The 23,581-nt window shown below is 35.5% G+C and overlaps 1 protein-coding gene across 1 annotated transcript in view; it reads left to right on the forward strand.

Moving 5' to 3' along the window:
- LOC140135580 (rhophilin-1-like) overlaps positions 1–19,201 on the forward strand; it is an 83,938-nt gene extending 64,737 nt beyond the window's left edge. Inside the window, exons 7-14 of the mRNA XM_072157121.1 lie at positions 5,653–5,802; positions 8,313–8,408; positions 9,310–9,466; positions 10,864–10,974; positions 12,377–12,571; positions 13,716–13,792; positions 15,579–15,725; positions 16,981–19,201. Of these exons, the coding sequence (XP_072013222.1) occupies positions 5,653–5,802; positions 8,313–8,408; positions 9,310–9,466; positions 10,864–10,974; positions 12,377–12,571; positions 13,716–13,792; positions 15,579–15,725; positions 16,981–17,391 (1,344 nt within the window). The 3' untranslated portion in view covers positions 17,392–19,201. The remainder of the gene's footprint in view (positions 1–5,652; positions 5,803–8,312; positions 8,409–9,309; positions 9,467–10,863; positions 10,975–12,376; positions 12,572–13,715; positions 13,793–15,578; positions 15,726–16,980) is intronic.
- The last annotated feature ends 4,380 nt before the right edge of the window (positions 19,202–23,581 follow it).

Genomic DNA, 23,581 nt, shown 5'->3' on the forward strand with positions numbered 1-23,581 from the left:
TATGGGTGATCAACCGTCCCTGCAGCCTGCAGGGTATCCTGGTGTAGTGTGCCATCCTTGGACACTATTGAATGTCATTGCATTTTACAGTTGTGACTTTGAACACTGGCAGTATTTCATGGTAGAATGCTTTTCAACCTGCTAAATTATTACAGCTTTGTATAGGTATCCTGCTGAAGGAAGCAATAAATAACAGTGGCCTTTAACGGACTATTAAGAAAGAGTGGATTTAATAAGCTTAAATAAAGCTTGCAGACATAAACTTTGAAATGTCACTTCGATATCATTATCATTCACATCACATGTACATACAGGAATACATTGCACAAACAACTTTAAATTATGTATACACCATAGCTAGCATTTGTAAAATTATGTATGCAGCAGACAATAGATTTGGTTGAGGAAAATACTCTCTGGGCAAATACATTGAATTCTTTTCTGAATTAAATGCATATTTGTTTACAGTGATTTAATAGATGCATGGTTCAAATTACCTTGAATTATGTATATGTCATTCACTGATGTTTGGTGAAATAATAGAGCAGTATCTAACTCCATACCAGAAAAATACAGCACTATTTTGGGGGGGGGGGGATTAAAATATTATCTTGTTTTGCCAAATGAAACATACATGTACCTAAATCCTAATCCTCTAGCTAGTTAGTCCTAACTGGCAATGAAAGTAAAATTTAAGTTTTTGGTCAATTTTGCAGGCAGTTAATTTTGCAAATTTTATGAGAGACAACAATTTGCTTCATTTAATTGCTGTGATTAATTTCTTGTAGTATATGGGCATATTTTAATGTGGTGGATTTACTGGATTAGCATAATTTGTAAAGTTGATTACAGCAGAACAATGCACTTTCTTTGTCTTCATGGGGGAAAATATTTAATACAGCATTGTGTTGTACTGCTTCATTCAGTACAGAGCTATTTTATTTCATGTAAATTCAGTACACAGTGATTGCTTGAGATATATGGGACTAAATCTGCTCAATACATAAGTTATCACCATTTATGTCATCTTTCAAGAAAATAGAAAGTGCATAAAATAGCCGCATATCTAAAATTCAGAGTATAGGCGGCTATATGTTTTAACATTTTTTGTCCTGTTAAATTGATGAAACTGATGTTTATAGTTGCATCATGGAGCCACACTTAATCAGATTGAGATGTTTAGCTGCATCCAAATCTAAGCAACAATGAAATTATATATCTTATTGGCATCATCTACCTATACAATACATGTATATAGCATAAATGACAAAGTATACACCCACACCTCTTGGCTTTATGTCATTTAATCATTGCACACAGTCTTTTACATGTATATGTCCGCCCACGCAACACTTCCTTGGCTAAGTCAGATCATGATTGAATGAATATCATGTTTGATTGATAGGGACGCTAGGACATTTACCTTTTGTTATAGTTGACATAAGGTCATGGTCTCCTTTATTATTTTTCTCAGTTTTTGTTGAGAAAAAACAACATGGCTATGAAAATGCTAGACTCATCTTAGAAAGTCAATACTTGACAATAAAATCATATTGCATTCAGTATAAGGGACCGTTCACAAACACTTGTAAGGGGGGCCTGATGCAAAAATATTTCATCGCAAAAAAATTTCTGGGCCCCCTTTCGAGTACTCAAAAATTTCAGGGCAATTTCTTTTTGACATGAAAATTATGGGTCAACCCCATAGAAAAGCATATTAACTCAATTTTCCCAGGAAAATTTGTGATCATTTTTTCAGGCCCCCCCACTTAGGAGGGTCAAAATTTCCAGGCCCCCCCTTTTTGCATCAGGCCCCCTAACAAGTGTTTGTGAACGGTCCCGAAGCCTTATATATTGGGCTATTCCATTTGAACTCCATACACCCCTTATGAAAGACATGACCTTAACCTCTCACACAGGGGGTGTATATTTGAAATGGAGTCACCCATTCAGGTAATCGCATTTCAAATTCACACTCCCTGTGTGGAAGATTAAGGTCATGTCTTCCATAGGGGGTGTATGGAGTTCAATTGGAATAGCACAATGTGATCTAACCAGGCTGAAGTAGGCTGTTTTGCCAAATAAGTGATTATCATCATCAGGTTCCACATTATCCAGGTGTGCTATTGCTGATATCTTACATAACTATCATACATGATTGCTAATACCACTAGAAGCTTTTAATTTAGAGCTTTTTTAATTGGTCATAGCAATTTAATATCTTTTTAAATTTAGTTCTTAACATTTAAAGCAATTTAAAATGTTAGTCACCATGTGGGAGACCATGTACGTCAATTAACTGACAAAATTCATTACACTGTAATTAGCGTACATGTCGCTTAAATTGACACATTTTAATTGTTTGCAACAAAATCAATCACTTTATTGAAACCAATTTGACATTAATTACTTAGTAGGCTGACATTCTATATTTGGATTTGACATCATATTTCAGGCAGTGCTTATTGTTGTTGTTGTTGTTTTGCATACGTATTCACTTTGTTTGTGTGTCTAAAATGACCAAAGAGATAAACATTTTAGTATTATTTTTATTTCCATAGAGTACCAATAAAATGAATAAAATTAATATGCAGCTTAAAGGGGCATGGTCCGGTTTTTTTTTTCATGTTTTGTTTTCTATCTTTCATTGAGGCCTACCATTAAAACAATATGTTTCCAAATTTGGAGTTGCATTGCTCCAGCAGTTTTGATATCAAGCAGATGTATAAAAATGCCCCATAGGATAGTACATACTTCCAATTATGGTTACCTCAAAAATTCACCACTTTTTGTTCACATCATCTGAGCAAAACACATCTCATGTGTTACATTTTACTGGGGTAATTAAAAAATATGAGTTTTCTTCTGTTTCCAAAATATCAGTTTTGATGAAGAAAAATGGTTGTCGATCAGGTCACACCTCTTTAATGAAAAAAGAGAGAAAAGCCAATTAGAAAAACAATATGTGATAAGGAAATTAAAACTGTTCGCAAAAAACAGAAGTGCAAAAAAGTAGGACAACAAAATTGCCTCTTCAAAATTGATAGTGTTCCATGTCTAAAAATCTTTAAATATATCCATTCTAGTGCATACAGTTTGAAATGCTCAAAGTTGATTAATCAATCAATCATAATTTCATTAAGTAATTGGACAAATTTAATGTATGAATCAAGCAGTTTGCCATTTGGGTTCATCTGGTATACCATTTATCCATTAGGAAGTACACTGTTTGAAGAGAACTTATTAATGCTGCTATGTAAATACACGGCCTTTAAAAATGCTGTATTAACCCTAACCGCCTAAGGGCTTTTTGGCGACGAGAAGGGAAAGAAGGAAAGAATAAAGAGAGAAAAGAAAGAAAGAAGTTGTTTGCTCTGGGTGGGATTCGAACCCGAGGACCCTCGCATGCCAAGCACTCGGTCGGCGACACTTTGCCACGGGTCTTGGGCTTCGCTGGCCAGCTTAAACCGTCAAGTGCGTATATATCACTTAGGGCGATTAAGTCATCACACCACGTGGGATGCACGCACGAACAGTGCATATATCAAGTAGTATTTTGTAGTATACAGGAGGGTTAGGGTTAAGTGGTCATGTTTGTTTTTTGGAATTTTTTGCCGTTTCCAACCAAAGGGACCTTTGTGCATGTTGATAAAATCCATACCTTAACAAGGTTATTATATAGTACAACAAGTCATACCTAGAATATTTTCTCAATTTGAATTTTATCCTTTCTAGGTATGACTGATTTTACCGTAAAATTTGAGTCAATTCCCGATGTCACAATACATGCGCCACATTTTGTAAGCTCCAATTGCCGATTACATAGACGAGAACAACTGGTAACCAGCGGCACTGTGCAGTACCGGTCGGCTATTCAATTACGTAGTGCATGGGTTACGTGTATTTTATGTGTAAAATGCCTATACGGTGATCCACCCAAAAAACAAAATCATTGTATAGATCCCTGTACTAGTTATTACATATATAACAAAAGTTCATATTCTCGAAAATAGAATCCGTTTATGAATTGTCGCTTACAATAATAATAATTAGAAAGAAAGGGAGGCATACAGACAACATAAAAAAAAATTAAAAAGGAAGGAGGCAGGAGGGAGGGACAAAAAAAAAGAAAAATATTAGACAAAGGAACAAATGAAGGAATGAAGCCAGAAACATAGTTGCAGCTAGCTGTACATGTACATTTAAAAGTACAGTGCTCCTTCTAATAAAAGGAATGTAGGTTACTGTCGTAAATTTCATGGTTTCCTGAGTTTACTGTAATGTATAATAAATTGTTATGTAGTGCAAGAACGTTGTAAGTGACATTTTGGTAAAAATTGAGTTAATAATATTATTAAAAAATTTAGTTAAGAAACAATTTGATATCATTAGATTCAAATTACATGTTAAAAAAAACAATAAGTAAACAAATTGAAGTGCAAAAATGCTTCTGCAAAATCGCTGAAAGTCACTTTATAACGATATTGCACTGACAGACAAAATATTATAAATGTATGTCCCATCAGTTGAAAACCAGGAATATGGCAAACTTTTACTTATGATTTTGATATAAACTAAAGTATTGTTTTTAAATTCAGTAGTTTTTTGCAGAACCATACCTGGCCTTTTTTTAAGGCACTGAACTATTCAACTTTCCTGAATATGTTCTGGTTCATTTCACATTAATGCAGTAGACTGTAGCATTTTGCAAGCCTTATAGATAGTGTAGGATAAATACAGCTGAAATGATTATATTTTCAAACAAAATGGAGGTCAGGCTATAAAAGTCAATCAAGTGGATCAAAGCACGAATACCTGATATTGAATTGTTGAGTCAGGCAGTTCTTCTCTATGAGTTTTGCCAAGGATATCAAACTATATCTAATTGTTGGATCATAATAGTTGTAGATAAAAATGAGGACAATTTATGTCTAGGAATGGCAGTCAAGTGGATTAAATCACAAAATCTATTATCAAATTGTTGAATCAGGCTGTTTTGTTATTTTTCAAGGATATCAAACTATTTCTAATTGTTCGATCATAATAGTTGAAGATAAAAATGGGGATTTTTTGTCTAAAAATATACAGATGGGCAGGTTAAGTAGGTAATGGGGCTACAGATGGGCAATTATCTGGATTAGAACCTGATTTCAAATGGAATATGCTCTTGGTTGAGTTTTGTGTTCTACTTTAAACTATACAGTGTATTACAGAATATTATATTTAATGATAACACAAGATTGAATTGTGGGTGTGTACATTTTCTTGGTATTAAACAAATTTAAATTGACTTGTTACAAACTCAGTCTGTTGCGAGAAACTAACTGAAAATCAAATAAATCAAATAATTACATCCAAAGTATTTGTGAATGGTCTCCATAAATCAAGATTTTATGCAAAAATATTGCAACTTGAAATCACTGAATGATGGGAAAACCCCATAGCATAAATTATAATTATCAATTTAAATGGTCCTGGGAATATAACAGATTGTTGACCGTATTTTCTATTGATTTTACTATTTTGTTTACATGCTACATGTATGTGGGTTAGACCAGGTTGGCATTTTGCAACAATGCATGTACCAAGTCAAATTATAATGTGAATCTGTGAAATCAATTTTTTTCTCTGTATTTTCAAATTTTCTCACAGGATCGAAGTCAAGTAGAAGGCATAGAGATAGCCATAGACCAGTACCAGAGAGCAGCGGGGATCTTCAAATACCTTGCTGAAAACTTCAGCCATGCACCAAGTATGGACATGAGTACACCAGTACTAGAAATGTTACATTATCTTATGTTGGTAAGTCTAGGTATTCAGCACTATTGGAATCTTTCCAATGATGATTTCCGGTGCTTGATTTAGGGATTCAATCATGTTTCACCGTTGTTCATCACCGATTTAAACAACAATGCGTGTGCATCATCTGAGTGGTTTAATTCGCGAGGGCAACTAAACTGCCCAAGCGAAGTAAACCACGCAGACATGAGTTGTTATTAAATTGGTGATGAACAACGGTGAAACATGATTGAATCCCTTTCAACTACGAAACAAGCTAAAAATGTCTAATTCACATGATTCTTTCATTCATAATATCCGTTTGTCATTGCCACTCAACCTTACAAGAAGAAAGCGGTATTTCTCTGTTGGTATCACAGATTAACAATGCTTGGCTCCTGTACAAACGCATAAGAAGAGTTGTTGAAACTAATTTGATAACTACCCGAGGTACAATTTCAAGAAGGGGTATATTATTAATTGTTATATTTCAAAATTTAATTTTACTGGCTAGACAAATATGCCCATCTGAAATTTGTCAGCTATGGATGTTGATAAGCTTCACAAAGTAGCAAATGATGAAGAAACTTAAAGAAACAACAACAAAATATGATAATTATTATTATTTTGTCAGAACTGCAATCAAAATGTCAAATTTAGCAAGTGTCTGGCAATAAGCAGTTACTGACCAAGACAGAGAGTGTATAGTGATGTTGATACCAAATTAATTATTACTTGAAGACTTGTTTATAGACTTATTAGTCTGAATTAGTGTTAATTGTATTAGTTAGCTTGTTGTGATGGACTTTAGGTATTTTATTCATTTTCATACCTCCAAGTCTCTTTAATAGGATATCAAGTTGTCAGGCTACCAATTACGGTGTATTAAATCCAATCAAAGATCATCAATTTTGAATACATGGAGATATACTAGTAATATAATAACCACATTGTGGGACATAGTAGATTAATATGCTTTATAATGACCATGTGTGACATGTTATCAGGCATGAGAAGCTTCCGGTTGTAACAGGAAAACTGTTGTCCCATCAAAATATGTGGTTTCTGAGTTCAATATGAATTTGCATTAAAATTGATGAGTGAGGTGCGAGGGGGTAAAGTTGAAAATTTGTAAAAAGTTCATAACAAGAACTTGGAATGATCAAAAAGACGTAAAAGGGAGATAGACGTACAAGTGGTGCGAAAATCTGGAACTGCTGAGCTGCATGTAGGGCGTACTGCATGATAAATCAAAGTTCCTTTGTTCCTCTCTGCCATTGTCCTTCTGTAGGGAATATCTCAGCAGGTGATAACCGATAATTACTGATATATTTCCTAATTACTAAACTGCTGTCATACTATCACAGTTTGAAAATTATATTACTTAGTTCTCTGGTTTGATAGGGTGAACAAATTTTAATCTTTACCCGAGCAGCCAGTGCACATAAACGTTGAAAACAACAGTGCATCTAGCCAGATTTGAACTGGCGATCTTCATATTACTAGCACAACGCTCTAACCAATTGAGCCACAGAGGCACACTGGAGAAGAGCGGAAGATTTAAATCTATTAGGTTCGAATCGGAAGGCATCAGAACTGCATATAACTGCTGGCTGCTCTGGGTAAAGATTAAAATTTGTTTGTCCTATTAACCCAGAGAACTAAGTATATAATTTTCATCCCTATGTGACTTTTTATATTTCTATATAAAATCTTCCACTCTTCTACAGTGTGCCTCTGTGGCTCAACTGGTTAGAGTGTTGTGGTAGTGTAATACAAAGGTCGCCAGTTCGAATCCAGCTAGATACACTGTTTTTTTTTCAACGTTTATGTGCGCTGGCTACTCTGGGTAAAGATTAAAATCATCTTATGATTCATCTTATCAACCTAGAGAACTAAGTATATAATTCTTATGCTTCAATCTTAATACACATTCGTTGTATGTAAATTATGCAAACACAAAGTACTATACATACCTGCCAGTCCACATTGCTGATTTAAATTCATCTAAAAGGGTCATATCCAAGATACACACGTTCTGGTTAAAGTCTTCCACAGAGGGAGCATGTTTTTAAATAGAATAAACAATTGGGTAACTTCCATTTGAAATACTCATTTCAGTTGTGGAAGATATAGACCATTTAACATCATTGTTTATCAACAAAGGCGAGGGATTGGTCTATTGATATGCTTGAACGAACCGCTACACTGTTCAATGGCTTTCTTGTGCTATATGAAATATGGTGGGCGATTTAAAATGCACATGCCCTGAGCAAACTACGATGCGTACGCATACTGCAGGGCAAAGAACAATGGAAATTGCCATAATTTGTACGCATAATGACGTCACATGTCAAGTGGCCTATAGGTAAAGCCATATACATGCGGAGTATGGGCTTCAAAATAATGAACCTTAGCCAATTCCATTTAAAAAACATACTCCCTCTGTGGAAGACTTTTCTTAAATCTTCCACAGGGGTATGGCAAGTGGTAAATGAATATCTTATTGTGTATACATGTTGTTGTTTATACAGGGACAAGTCCAGGAGTGTATGTATGAAAGAAGAACATTAGATGGTGTTGAGGACACAGTCCAAGATTGCATCCATGTGGCACAGGAAGCTGCTGTGGTAAGTAGGATTCATAGCATATGATAAATATTTCCCTGTGTTAAGAGTTTGTTTGACAAAAATATGTTTATCCTGGGTTTCTGTACCGAAAGTCAGTTTGACCGAAATTACCGTCATTGTTTATCCTGGAACAACCTGTAGTGTACTCCACAAAATTGACCTTTTCGGTAAATCCCATAAACCTTTGCGAGTACACCTGAGATGTCGTCATTTGATGTCACAACGACTTGCAATGCGCAGTAACTATGTTCGCTAAAAGATGTGTGCACTGGCGTGATGCGCACTGACGTCAAATGACAACATCTCAGGTGTACTCGCAAAGGCTTGTTGGATTTATTGAAAAGGTCAATTGCAGGGTCACAAAATACAGTAAATGTTGCTTTTGTTATAAATAGTGCTTGTTCAAATCATATTCCATAGCTGGGTCATTGTCTGGAAGGTTAAATACCTGCTTAAGAATTTTGAGTTAATGGGCTTTTTCAGATACACAGATGACTTGTATCATTCACAAGATAGATTCCTCTGCTGCTTTGATGCCCCCCTTCTTGATATCCAAAAACCAATGCACACAAAGCAATAATACAGTCATCATTGAAATAATACATTGAGTTTATGAATTCTGCATGTATTCTATAAAGTAAAAATTTAATTTGAATGAACACATCTGCCAACAGTGTGACGTTTGTCCTCGCACATTGCCTGATGAACGCCCATGTGGGTAATGCGGAAGTGACCCAACTCACTTGTGATTGGCTAGTATTTTCATAGTATGCAAGGTTGTGCGTTTGCGTTGTATTTTGCAATATGATCACAGTCAGATCGCATACAGCTGTTAATTGGTAATGAAAAAAAATTTATAGTCAAATCATAACTTTTCTTGATTCCTAATTTTTAATTCCAGGTATGTGAGGCTTACACTAAGGTGCACAAAGCTATGATGCAGTCATCAGTTAAAGATTACATTCCATATTCATGGATCTCAATGGTACTAGTCAAATCACAACATTTCAAGGCAAGCTCACATTACTATGCTGCCTTAGGATTCACAGTACAAAAAAGTAAGTGCATTTAGTTTTTAGTAGTATGATTTGCATGTTTGACCTTATACATGTATGTACCTGCCAACTCTACCGTTTTACCAGGGTTTGCACCATTTTCTGTGTGTCTGAACAGTAAAAAACAGGATTTCCACAGGGTTTCCATTAACAATCGTCACAATCTCATGGTAGCCAGCACGTTTAGAACGAACCTTGTGTGTCGGTGGCATTGATTTGTGGCACGGTTTATCATTATTTGGTGGATGAATGTAATACATGTACATGCAAAATCAAACATGTAAACTCCAAAGAAACCAAATAAACCCTTGATGACTTCTAAAGAGATTTATAAAGTGCGGGGAATATCTTCACATTGTGTAGAGTGTGCCGATCGGATATAAAAATCATGGCTGGGAGTGTTCCAGTTTTTGAGTTTCTTTTTGAGTTTCAAATGTTAGCAGGTATGCCTTATATAATAATGATTGAGATCACAGGTAATCATACAAACTTGGACATGGTATTGATGTTGCTTCAAGTTTATATATGATCCTGACATCAACTACAGCTGTATAAGCTCAAAATTAATTGTTAATCTAATTAGTTCACTGTATTAAAAATCAACTGTGACACCCAGATCCAGCTATTAATATTTGTCCATAAAGACAAAACATAACTACTGAAACTAAAGCACTTTCCACCCTGATGTGGCAGTGACATCAAAGTGTTGAGGTTTTTAATGCGCGCATCTATGCGGCATCCAGCGCTTTGAACGAACACTAGTGATTTGTAGCTGCGGCCAATGGAATGCGCACTGACGTCACTGCCACATCAACGTGGAAAATGCTTTAAAAGTGCAATTGTCAAAGATATATAACCAAAATATTCTCACATATTTACATTTACAGTGGTATCTCGACCTTACTATGATATTTAAAATAAAATCTATATGTAGGTCACTTACCAGAGGATGTTTAAAGACATTCCCACAACCCAATGGGGTTTCTGACCTTGTATGTCTGGCTTTTGTACACATGTGGTACAGTTGATCATACCTTGAATTGGGATTGTGTGCAAATATCTGGTATTTTCATCCTATTATTTAACATTCAAAACATCGAGACTTAGGAATAAAATTAATGTAGTGGGACAATATGAATGTTTCCTGTAAGAAAATCAAATATCAGTCATAAGTCTCAACTATTAGCTCGTTGGCTGCAGTTTTAAAATGACCATTTTGTGTGTGTGGCAATGGGGACTTTGCCTTTAAAATTAGGTTATATTGATCAAATTTCCCAATCATAGTGCATTGTAGGAATGCGTTTAAGCCTCCTCTGGTCACTTACCAAGCTACACCAAAAAATACTACAAGCATATTTGAAGTGAAATAATGCTTTATTGTCTGTTTTTTTTCCTTTTAGAGCCAGTATATGATCAAGACACATTATCAGTAATTTTCCCTTCAATCTATGCCAACTCAGAACATCGTAACATTCAATTACCACAGAATTTGGAAGAAAGAAAAAGGCAAAGTAAGTACAGGAATCCATATCCATTAAATCAGCACAAAATTATTTCCACCCCTTCACAAAAAATACATGATCTCAAAACATTAAAAAATACCAAGAGTAAACTCTAAGCAAACAAAATAGTATTATTCAGCAAATTACTTCAGCAGTACCCATCTGCTCTGTCTGATTACCACGTAAAAAGAACTATATCACGCGATGCTATGCAGCTTGAACAGCGAATGAAGTGCCAATGTGATGATGAGGTGATTCAATTAGCCAATCAGAACCCCACTGTTGTATATGCCATAAACTGCACCAAATTGGCAGAGTGCTGAAGAACTGTGCTGAAAACTATAGTATTAATTATATTTGCCATTTCAATGGCAGTGGAGTGAATTGAAAGTCAGCTGCAGTAGCAGCCCTGAACTTTATCATCAGCACAAGCTATAAAATACAATGTATGTTGGAATGGATGTAGCATCAAGAGAAATATACACTAAGCCAAAAAAGAAACTTATAATTTTTCACAAGGTCATATCTTAAAATCCTCTCCATAAAAATGAACAAAAATTGCACACAGGATTACTTCAATACTCTACTCTAAACACTGGTCAGTAACCAAACAGTTATCCAACTGACACAACAGCAAAATGCACTGACATGCAACACCTTCCTGGACCACATTCACAGCGCAACAGATTTCTTTGGCTGGGTTTCAATTATTCGCCTGTACATGAACAATAATTACACACAAGATTACTTCAATACTCTACTCTAAACACATGTCAGTAACCAAGCAGTTGTCCAACTGGCACAACAGTAAAATGCACTGACACAGAACAGCTTCCGGGATCACATTCACAGGCGAATAATTGGAACCCAGCCAAAGAAATCTGTTGCGCTGTGAATGTGGTCCAAGAAGGTGTTGCATGTCAGTGCATTTTGCTGTTGTGTCAGTTGGACAACTGCATAGTTACTGACATGTGTTTAGAGTACAGTATTGAGGCAATCTTGTGTGTAATTTTGGTTAATTTTGATAGACAGGATTTTAAGTTATGACTTTGTGAAAAATTATAAGTTTCTTTTTTGGCTTAGTGCAAATTTAAATTTAGTCTTTAACCCTTCTGCTTCATCAGTGCATCATCAGTGGGTGTAAACTGAATGTCAAGTAGGTGATGTACTGGGTTAAGACTTATAATTATTTACAACTTAGGTGAAGAACAAACAGTCAGGCAAGGTTTTTTTTATCTTTCCACTACAGTCAGACAAGGTTAGCTGCTGTAAGATAAGCTGAGGCCATTAGAGTCTACATTTTGTCTTTATATACCAACACGAAAGATAATCTTATTTTTTCTATTCAAAATAATATTTAGTATTTTTTTAATGTGTAATATTATTTTGATATATTGTTATCCATATAAAGGTAAAGCTCACATCAAACAAGCCTTGATGCTTCATGAGGAAGCAATGAGAGTACACAGTTTATCGAAATCCCTGAGGAAGATAGACACATTACAAGAAGTACTGAAGCAGACTCATGACAGGTCTATGAACAAATACACAGGGCTAGATGAGGAGGATGACTTCTTTGAATTAGATGATGTGCCTGATATCAGAGGTAAAGTATTCAAAATATATCAAAACACAAGGTGAAACTATAGATATATGTGACATCGAGGGGAATGAGTCGGATGTTGCTAATATTGTTTTAGATATTGATAAAAACAGTCTTCAAATTGTTTTGTTTCATACTGTTTTCAGCCATTGATAAATTGCTCATAACTTGGTAACCAGATGTCTGATTTTGATGGGTTTGCATCAAAATGTAGCATTCATAAGCTACCAGAAAATGATGTATAAAACTTTTAATTGAAAATTGCCGACATGTGACTCATTTCCCTTGATCATGTCACATATAAGCTAATTTGTGGCCAAGTTGGAATACTCGGCTCGCTTGTAGCTCCAAGACATGGTCCAGAAGATTGCATGTGCGTATCGTACACTGCAGTGTACACATTTAATACGCTTCAAGGGCACAATTGGTATGTGCGAGATGGGCCATGAATTACCTAATTTAATATGTACAGGTGAAATGATTGATTAAGTAGTTGAATGGCTAATATAGAGGCACTGCCTGCTTTTATCAATTGACTTCAAATTTAAGGCTGCAAATGGCCCATTCTATTATGCAGTCTATTTGATAATAGGAAAGAAGCCACTCGTGAAAAAGAGTTTTTGTTCATCAGGCCAGGCATACAATAGATTTTTTCTTTCCAAAAGGAGAAATAGGCCCTACAAAAATGTATTTACCTGCTCAAGAACAGTAACTTTGCAAATAATTCAGCAGCTGAACAGCACATTTCCTGCAAGAAGTCCAAGCAAGATATGGACAAACCTAATTTAGGCATATCTCGCATAATATTCAGCAAAATCATGTTGTTAAATGCTAATGTTGAACACAGTCGCGCACTGTTCCGTGATTGCATCTAATTGTGCCATAGTGTAGGACCCACTGTTGTTTTCCATTACGTTAATTTGCTGTGGACTTATGTTATTGCAAACCAATGTCCGCTGATTTATTATTGTGTTGCCATTTTTGTTTTCAAATTGGTTTTCTTTGAGAGCCCAACTAAGGAAGAGAATGTTACATTGATTAAAAAAGAATAAAACTCCTGATTTATCTGCTGCTCATTTGTAAACAGTGTTCTTCCACATAATAAATTTGTAAATTTATTTGTTTGCCATTTTCTTTATTTGCACAGGTGACAGTCAACATATGGCAGCAGTGTTTGACCCTGACTTCACAAAGGTCAAAGTTAAAGACATATTCCATAATCTGGTAAGTAGATATGAATGATAATTTCTATTAAAATTGATTAGATTTTATGATTGCCATATCCAAAAATGCTCACGAGTTTTAGACTTTCTACAAATGCATCTACTTTATGATAATTTCTAATAATCAGTGGCATAATGACTTGGACGAGGAGGCTCGAAATACCTAGACAAAATTGACCAAAATTCGTAATGTGCGTCTTCCTTTTGACCTGTTCCTGAAAATTACGCTCCATTTTAGCATTAAAATTGCAAATTGTTGTACTCATTCTTACTGGTAAAAATCATTCTGTGAGTGTGTCAGCAGGACGGCTTTGCAATGTTGTCTTCATTGCTAATTTTGCCTGGTATTCCTCTGCTAATGATATATTTGACCTACTCCCACAAAATCAGCGTAAAGTCTCGAGACCCCTGGCTGCTGAATTGATGTTCTTTGTTTGATGTGCACCTGTGCATGCCAGAAGTATGTCTTTGTGAATGGGGCATTCAAAACTACCAATTTGTGACTTGACGCTCATTTTGTGGGAGCAGGTCTCGTATTGGATTTATTAACACTTTTGGCAAGTATGCATCAGACCATGCCAGTTTGGTACGGTACACTACACATCACCTGCATTTTTTCAAGTCCCATATAGAAGACAATAGTTCATTGGCGGTTTGATGAGGCTAAACCTTGACCTGGGCTGGATTAATCTGTCTTATATGAATGGCATGATAAGTTATGCTTGTATACACTAAGGACCACAATGGCCTCATCCCAATGGCATAGTTCAATAACCTCCATTAAACAATCATAGTGCAAAATTTGACCTCAAGTAGCAGAGTATGAGTTTTTGTACCCACATTTTCTAAGGTCATTCAATGAGTGTACAAATGCATTGGGGTTAAAGAACTATGCCCTGATAGATGAACATGTTGTGGATCCTAGTGATATTAAAAAGTGAAATCTAAGAATATTGTAATGCAGAGAAGATATCTAACAGTTCCCACAATGCATTGCATTTATTTCAATGTTCTGTACTGATTTACAATCCCAATTCATCATGGGTCGATCCAGAAGGTATCTCAATGAACAGAGCACATCCAGAAAAATGTTTATTTCATGAATATCCACACATGTTTAGACAGTCTATTCTCAACTAGAAAACAAATTGTTTATTGGAAAATTTATGAAGTAATAGAAGTGTATCATTTGATGAAATGATTTGATGCATCATGTTGCAAAGGATTCTGGGAAGGGTAAACTATCTTCAGTTTTGGTTAAAACTAGCTGCAACATTATGTTTATTCCAATATTAAAGCGGAGTAACTTGGTGTTTTGTTGGGGGGGGGCATTGGAGTCTAGGTTGAGGGTAGGGGCCCAACTTAGTCCTCAAGAAATGCCAATTGCAATGTTCTCAATATTCCCCATCTTTATAAATGGAATTGCTCATATACAAACTAATCCGCTAATAAAAACATCCCCTTCCCCAGATTTCCTTGAACTCTTCTAACATTTAATGTTTCACATTTCTGTTTTTTGATACTGATGAACAGCATAAAGTAATGGCTTCACAAAAAAACGAATTCTGTAACATAGAGCTGAGGTTAAAATGGACACATAATATGATATATATTATAGTTTAATTCTAAATTTTGTACAATTATAACAAAATTGCATTGCACTTTCATACCTCCCACATGGATGAAATTGCATTCCAATTCTGCATTTTGAAACTGTGAAAAATGTACTGGTCAAATGCCATTAAGTATTCTTAAAAGTTTTTCATTTTTCTTTTGTTTGTACACAGGGTCCACTCGCAATATTCAATGCCCGTAACAACTGGTCAGCACCTAGGGCAGTAGAGCTTCATCGAGGCAATGATGGGTACGGTTTCACAGTCAGAGGAGACTCACCGGTCATCGTGGCTAGCGTAGATAAAGGATATGTTGCACATGTAAGTTGCTGGACTATCAATGACTGTTTACCTAATGCTGTGTCTGAATGTAAAACTGTAATGTATTATTACTTCTTTATGGTCAACTCAAATTATCCTAAATAGCTAAAATTAAACGTTCCGGGCGTTGCATTTTCCAACTTGAGGTCATTTTTTTTACGATAACTCAAATAAAATTGTTAGGTAAACTTTAAAATCATGTCGAAATAACAAAATAAATTATGTGCTTAGGATCAATGACCTGTGGTTGAACCGGTTCACTTCCGGGTATGGCAATGTTATTTTTGACTGGTACTGACCGCACTTAAATTAGACAGGCTTACTTAAACAAGATAGCATGGAAATTTTGGCATTTTTAAACATCTTGGTTGAAGAAAATGGTGAGGCATTTAAGAAGGGGCTGGGGGGGACAACTAATAGAGTAAATACGGTATCTGGATTAAGTTTTATTTTATTTTTGTTTATATATTTCTTATTCCTGGGTATCATTCATAGATGAACTTTTTGCATATATAGGATACTTAAGGGCTGGGGTATGAACGTTTGGACAGTATTTATTGTGGGACATTAGAAGCATCAGACCTATCGAATTGCATTCTGAATACGAAGAATGTCATTCTGATATCAAATAATTTTGATTTTTGAAATTAGCAATTTAATACACATTTTATGGCAAATCATTAAAATTGATATTTTTGATATTTAACAGTACTTGAAGTAAACTTTATAAATCTGATGATTTATACTTAAAGTGTATGTAAGTGGGATGAAAAGCCGACGATCAATTGAACATTTTGACCTTTCATATTGAAGATATGGATTTTTTTTCCCAAAACACCAAAAAAATATTAGGTCTTTTTGGGAAAAAACCCCATATCTTCAATATGAAAGGTCAAAATTTTCAATTGACCGTCGGCTTTTCCTCCTGCTACATACACTTTAAGAATATATCATTAGATTTATATAATTTACTTCGAGGACTGTTATATATCAAAAATTTGAAAAATATCAAATTTTTATAATTTGTCATAAAATTTTATTATATTGTGATTTTCAAAAATGAAAATTATTTGATATCAAAAAGACATGCTTCGTATTCAGAATGCAATTCGATAGGTCTGAGGTGCTCTCATGTCCCACAAAAATACTATCGAAACGCAATAAACGCTCATTTTGGATCCCTTAACGTAGTCAGGATAGAGAAAAAACAAACCTGATTTTGTTTTTTACACATTCTTCTTTTCTTATTCCACAGCAACACGGTGTAAGGGAAGGCGATTTCATCGTAGGTGTCAATGAGAGCAATGTCAAATGGTACAGACACGAGAAAGTAGTAAAGCTTATCCTAGGTTCACAAAGCTTAAGATTACAACTCATTACACCATTAAGTCAGGAGTTTGTCCATCCTCAAGACCACAGGAGGTCACAAGAAATCCATTCCCCTTCATCTCAATCATCTATGTCATCGAACGGAACAATGTCGCCCGGGTCATCGATAGATAGACGGATGTCGCCGAGGAAAGGTAGCGAGTCGGGGTCACAAAATGGAACAGGGAGGAAGAAGAAGAACAAGGTGAAGACACCGGATAAAGAGTCGACGTTAGAGAAGACTCGGAAGTCAAAGAATAAATCAGGCATGTTGAATTCAAGAGCGGGGCTGTGGTAGACGTTTCTCTAGAATTTAAAAACATGCATATATCAGGAAGAGGCTAAGGACATTTCGTAAATGTATTTTTCTAATATTTTTCCAGCTGGGTGATTGTTGTATTTTAGAAGAACTATTTGGTAAAAAGATTGACACTTTTTTCAATACACAACAAATGGCAGGCAGGAGAGACAAACTAATGTGAAAACCTTGATTTTGATGTCCAGTATTCTACCAGTAGAATGACTGTACACATCAGGACTATCAGTTCATTGATCTGTGGTTCTATCTTGTTTCTGATTTGAAAATGTAACCATTTGCAACTTACATTGTCAATGTCTGTGTTTGAATCTACTGATCATTTTGTTGTGGAATGAAATAAAAGGGCCATTTATGTGATTTATGTTATTTGATCCAATCAGTCTGATGTCAGTAATAATAAAATTGCCTGATACTTTGATACTTCAGTAAAAATTTCATTTGAACTAACACAGCAGAACACGATCATATTTTAAAGTACAAAACATGGGCGGGGTGATACTACAGATCAAACCAATCAAAGACATTGGATAAGGTAAGGTAAAAGAGGAGGACCTGTATATAAACAGTGAACAGAGTGCCCATCTCTCTTTGCTTGGTGATTGGGCGAGACTCCATGTGATGTTGCTGTAGGGGATTGCTACAGTGCTACACCTCCTCCACAGTGAGTCTTTTACCTTCCCAGCATTGACGAATGCCATACCCATTTATACACCTGGGTAGAAAGGAGTATTGTGAGGTGAATCACCTCACTCAAGGGTACATCATGCATGACCACATCAGGGCTCGAACCCACAATCTCACGATCACAAGGCCTGTGCTCTACCGCTAGACACAACATGCCAAGACAATAGAAATACCAACCAATCAGGAGTGAGTTGGATTCACTTCTGCACACATTTTACACAGTGCAGTGTATGTGGGTGTTCGTCATGCCGTGTACAAGGGTGTTAGTCATGCAGTGTACATGGGAGTTCGTCATGCTGTGTATGTAGGTGTTCGTCATGTAGTGTTCATTCAAATGAATTCTTACTGTAGGAAAATAATTAAGAATGAAAAAAAATCTCCAATAATAAAATTTAGATACCAGCAAAATTAGAATGAAAGAAAAAGAAAATAAGAAAATTGATCACCATAAAAGGTTATCATTTTACAACTGAATAACAGTTCTAATTTGTATCTCTGGAAGGTTTTTGAAAAATTGAAAGTTTTGTTTTAGATATGCTTATAATGACGATGGCTCAAATGTTTTAAGTTTATAGTTTAAAAGACTGATTGGATCAAATTGGGTCACATTTGTTTTTGTCAGAAAGTTCTACTTTTTTTGTCAACAGTTTACTGTGTTTTCTATAATACAGAGTATGATGTAAACATTCCAAACAAGATTCACTATGATTTAATGTTTTGCACATTCCTGAAAAAAAAATACAAGAAACCTCCTAGGATCCAAGCCAGAGGATAATTTCAGGAAGCCCCATCATGCACTGCAAACGTGTTATCACTAGAGTTTCAACTGCCACTTTACTTTTCAAATCCCATTGAATTCTGTGCAAAAGATGTTGTTTAAGAATTGTGTGTGTGTCATTATTACTTGGTCGATTTCAGAACAAAAGTGATGTATGCATAAAGGATAATTCACAGCTTCTGTAGGTAACATAAAATGTGGAATCGACTAGCATTTTGAATGCGTTTTTAGTGTAAATATATCAGTCCAAATTCAAATGTAACCATGCCCGTCAATGCAATATGCGAGCAGTGGTGTCATGTTCACTCACACAGCTGTGCTAACCGCAAGTCAACACAGTGGCATTGGTGGGAAGTGCTTAAATCATCCTCTGGATCCAAGCAAACAGTAACATGTGAAATTACATAATTTTGATATTAAAAGTGATTGTTTATATTGATTGTGAAAATTCTGGTTGACATAGGTAGTTCTAAGTAGACACAAATAATCTTCTTGTGCTGCTTTAACATTTGGAGGATATAGCAACTACTTATAGTATATAGACCCAGTGTACAATTTAATAATATTTTTCAATCATAAGATTAGTATTTAAACATTTCAATTATGTGTCTTTGGATAACCTGCAATTGTTTGACAGCAATTGGTTTGAATTTTTGTAACTGATGCATAGATCTAGCAACATCATATGCATGGACGTTATGGAATTTGCAAATGCTATTTAGTAAGTGTAGGATGCACATGGTAGAACAGATCAATGTTGATTAATAGAGTCTCTGTATCCCTTACTTGTTCTCCAATACAAACTAGCAGAGAGATATAACTTATATTGGAGCACGTAATTCCAGGATCCCAACTTACGTTGAACGTATTGTCTGTAATGAAAGTCCTGGGGTGTGCTATATTTTTTTTGAAAGGTGATTGTTTATTAGAAGCAAATTTTTAGGGAAAAAAGCTTTAAATTGGGGCGAAAATCAAAAGTATCTCACCTCTGGTTCATTTCTGGGTTCAAATCCCAATATGGCAGTGCCAATGGAATAGGATATTATTGCAGTAAATACTGCAAAATTACATCTGTTATAGCTAAAATAATAGTTTCTCGATCATGAGGGGGAGCTCAATTGGCACGCAATGACAATTGCGCAGAGCGTGCAACACTTGCCACAAACCCGGGCCACACAGGCTTCTAAAAGTTACCGTACCACTCTATTTCTTGTGCGTGCACAAATGAACGCGCTATTCCATTAAAATTGCAACATTACGCATTGCACGCAGTACATTTATTCTCTCATGATCGAGAGAAACTATTATTTTAGCTATAGTGCATTTTAAGCTAGAATGTGATTTACTTACTGAAATTCAATCAGGATCCCGGAATTGGCAATGAACTTGGTGGAAGTTAGTTAGTATAGGTTGTGTCCATGCAATTGGTGATTATGATGGCCAACGTTAACATGACGGATGCAAGTTTTAAGCTTATTCACACGTTATGGTATTGAGATTTCGGTTTTCGGCCACTTTTTCATTGAAAATAGCAGGGGGAAATTCCTGGTGGTAGGATAAAGGGGCATTTATTACAGACAATATAGTATTGTCAGTTAAAGCTGATTGAAGCCTTGATGCAATTGAAAAAAATTTGCTTTGTTTCCTTTCCTTTGTTTATTCATAGTAAGCTAGTATGTATGCATTTTAATTAATATTCAAGTTATTTTGTAGGTTTTATTTGCAATATTTGTGTTGAAATGCAGAGTATCAAACGAGGACCAAACTGCTTGTTTTAAAACCTTCAAATTGCAATTAAAACATATTTCTCTAAGGAGACAAAAAATATCAGAAAAATGTCAAACTTGGTTAGCTTTGCTGAAAAATGTACTCTGCAATTATTATATTATTATTTTCTTATACCGTTGGTGTTTAACACAAAATATGTAGTGGGGAAGAGGATGTGTGACGATGGTATTGACCGACATATCGTCATGGTCTATTCAAAGGAACAAATACTGAGTTACTATAAACTGATTTTAAAGTATAGACCATTATAACAAGCTCCTGTGCCTAAATAGAGAATATAGGACTTGCAAATGTTGCCGCATTGTATGTGAGCAGGTTATGTGTATCATGTTTATATATTTCATATTTTGTCATAAAAAATATATATTTGTTGCCTTATGACTTGTGACCTTTAACCTTTATCATTTTTAGAAGTGCCAAAATTTGGTGCCTTTGTAATTAATTATAATATTGTCAACACTTGTTGCTGGTCAGCTGTGGAAAGATTTTGTATTTCAAAATTAAAGGTTAATATTTATGTCATTTATTCAAATTATGCAGTAATGAATACTTAGTCGACCAGCAATGCACTTGAGAAATTAAATTGGTGTTTGTGACAGATGGTGGTCATTATTTATGGGTTGAATATTTTCTCAGAGTTTACACAGTTATGTCATGTATGACTTCATCTTATCAATTCCAAATGAAAATATTGATCTCATAATTATATTTTTAGTGATGTTTGACTTCTTAACTATATAAGATTTATGGCAATCGGGGTTGTAGCTACAGTAGGGGCGCAGGGTAGGCATGCTCAGTACTCCTACTCTCCGCCCAGCACTCTGGTCGACCTGAGCCCACCCGGTATAGCAAAAGCGCCAATCACACTCATAATCGCAAGAATAAAATACATTCATTGCCGTGTTATATATAAGATATTCAAGTTCTGACACAGAGCATAATATCAGGATGTCAACCCAATGTGCAAAGCATAATGAATTTATACTAGGCTGACATTCTAGGTCATTGTGTGAAACCATGCTCTGATGTTATTGTGCCGTGTCTGACAATCATGTCAGCGTTGCGTGCCTACGCGATAGAACGTTAAGTGCGTCCCAGTTTTGCCTGTCGCATTTCATGGAACAATCGGCCCTCATCTGGTGATACTGAGACTGACTGCTTGTACGCGGTCTGTTATCTTTTTCATCCATCAATACGTTCACCCCATCAGTGGCAGGAAAGTGCCAATTACAGAAATGGTCTATACCTTTATTTATATCACATTCTTCATTCAATTATTTCCATATGTAATATGCGATTACATTCTATATATTTCCATTCAAATATTACAAATCTTGCTACGTATTCAGTCAAGTGTTTTTGGTGTATTCTGTAGATTTTTTGACAGACTACATGTACAGATAGACTTATCTTTTGTAACTTAATAATTAACTTAAAGCTGTAGGAGGCTGTTATATAGCTCTGAATGTATCTATTTATATAGTATTGTTGCCATAAAGACTGGAAATGCTTTAAACTAGTGTCTTTTATGAGAAAATATTTTGACATAATTGTTACAATGATCATTCTAATATTAATTGGTATTTTGAGCATTTCTAAACTTTTTTCTAGACAAATTTAAAATGGATGCTTCATTACAAAGGCTGCTATGCTGCACCGTCAAGATATGTCACATACTTTGACTGCTCAGTGCCAGATGTGGGTAAGTGCAATAGCTGCCTGTGGCCATTTGGCAATTTCCCCACAGTATATTGTACTCATCTACACATGGCAGCTATTGCACTTACCCACTTCTTGTTCCTGAATTTTCACTACTAAGTACAATATTGAATGTGTGTTCCCCATTCTGCCATATTTTGTTACTTTTTTAAATGGTGATACATCCAACAAAAATACTTCTATGACGTCTTCTGTTATGTTAGTAGAAGTTAAGGGCAGAATGTGAGTGAAGCTTTCGCCTAAAACCTTAAGACTTAAGTTGATGGTAGAATTTTCCAGAGTTCCCACAGTCCCTGAAAGTCTTTGAATTTGAAAACACCTTTTCAAGGCCTTGAAAGTCCTGGAAATTTGCACAAGGTCCTTGAATGTCCTTGAAAATTGGAATTTTACCTAAAGTATAATTTTGACAAAATTTGGGGAATGGAGAGGAGCTGTCACTTTCGTTAATATGTGCCGCATGGAGAGCCGCATCATGATTTTTGTGTTGTGGTAAGTCCTTGAAAATCATGCTTTTGGACCTTTAAAGTCATTGAAAAGTCCTTGCATTTTAAAGCCTTCAAGGTGCAGGAACCCTGATTTTCACATCGGTGTGATTGTTGCATAATGCTGAGAAACAGATTACCATTATTTGAGACGGAATGAAAAAGACTAGTTTGCGTATGACGTCCTGTCAACCAGACCGAAAATGCTGTACTGCGTAGGTCAGTAACCAATCACGCTGTGCCTTGGACCTGACGTCAGATGCAAACTAGTCTTTTTAATTTTGTCTTTGATTATATGAACGATCCCTACCTACCACGTGAAGTGCTGTGTGATTTTTTAGCCTAGCAAACAAGGCAAAAATGGCTTTTCACTTCATCTTGGTAATAGCGCCCTCTGTAGTCAGAATAAGACAAAGGAATACAGACAGTTTAAAGTTGGATGCTATTCAGCAATATGCAGTGATTACACTGATATTGGGCTATTCCAGATGAAATTCACACTACCCCTGTCTAAGATTTTAGAAATGTATTCTGCAGGGGGAGTATGTTTTTCAAATGTAATTGGTCTGAGTTAATCATTTTGAAATCCATACTCCCCTGTATTGTGGTTTTACCTATATCTGCCACAACTGGAGTGAGTATATCAATTGGAAGCTACCTAATTGTCTATTCTATTTGAAACTTATACTCCCTCTGTGGAAGACTTTAGCTAAATCTT

This window comes from Amphiura filiformis, chromosome 16, assembly GCF_039555335.1.
Source record: "Amphiura filiformis chromosome 16, Afil_fr2py, whole genome shotgun sequence".
NCBI lineage: Eukaryota > Metazoa > Echinodermata > Ophiuroidea > Amphilepidida > Amphiuridae > Amphiura > Amphiura filiformis.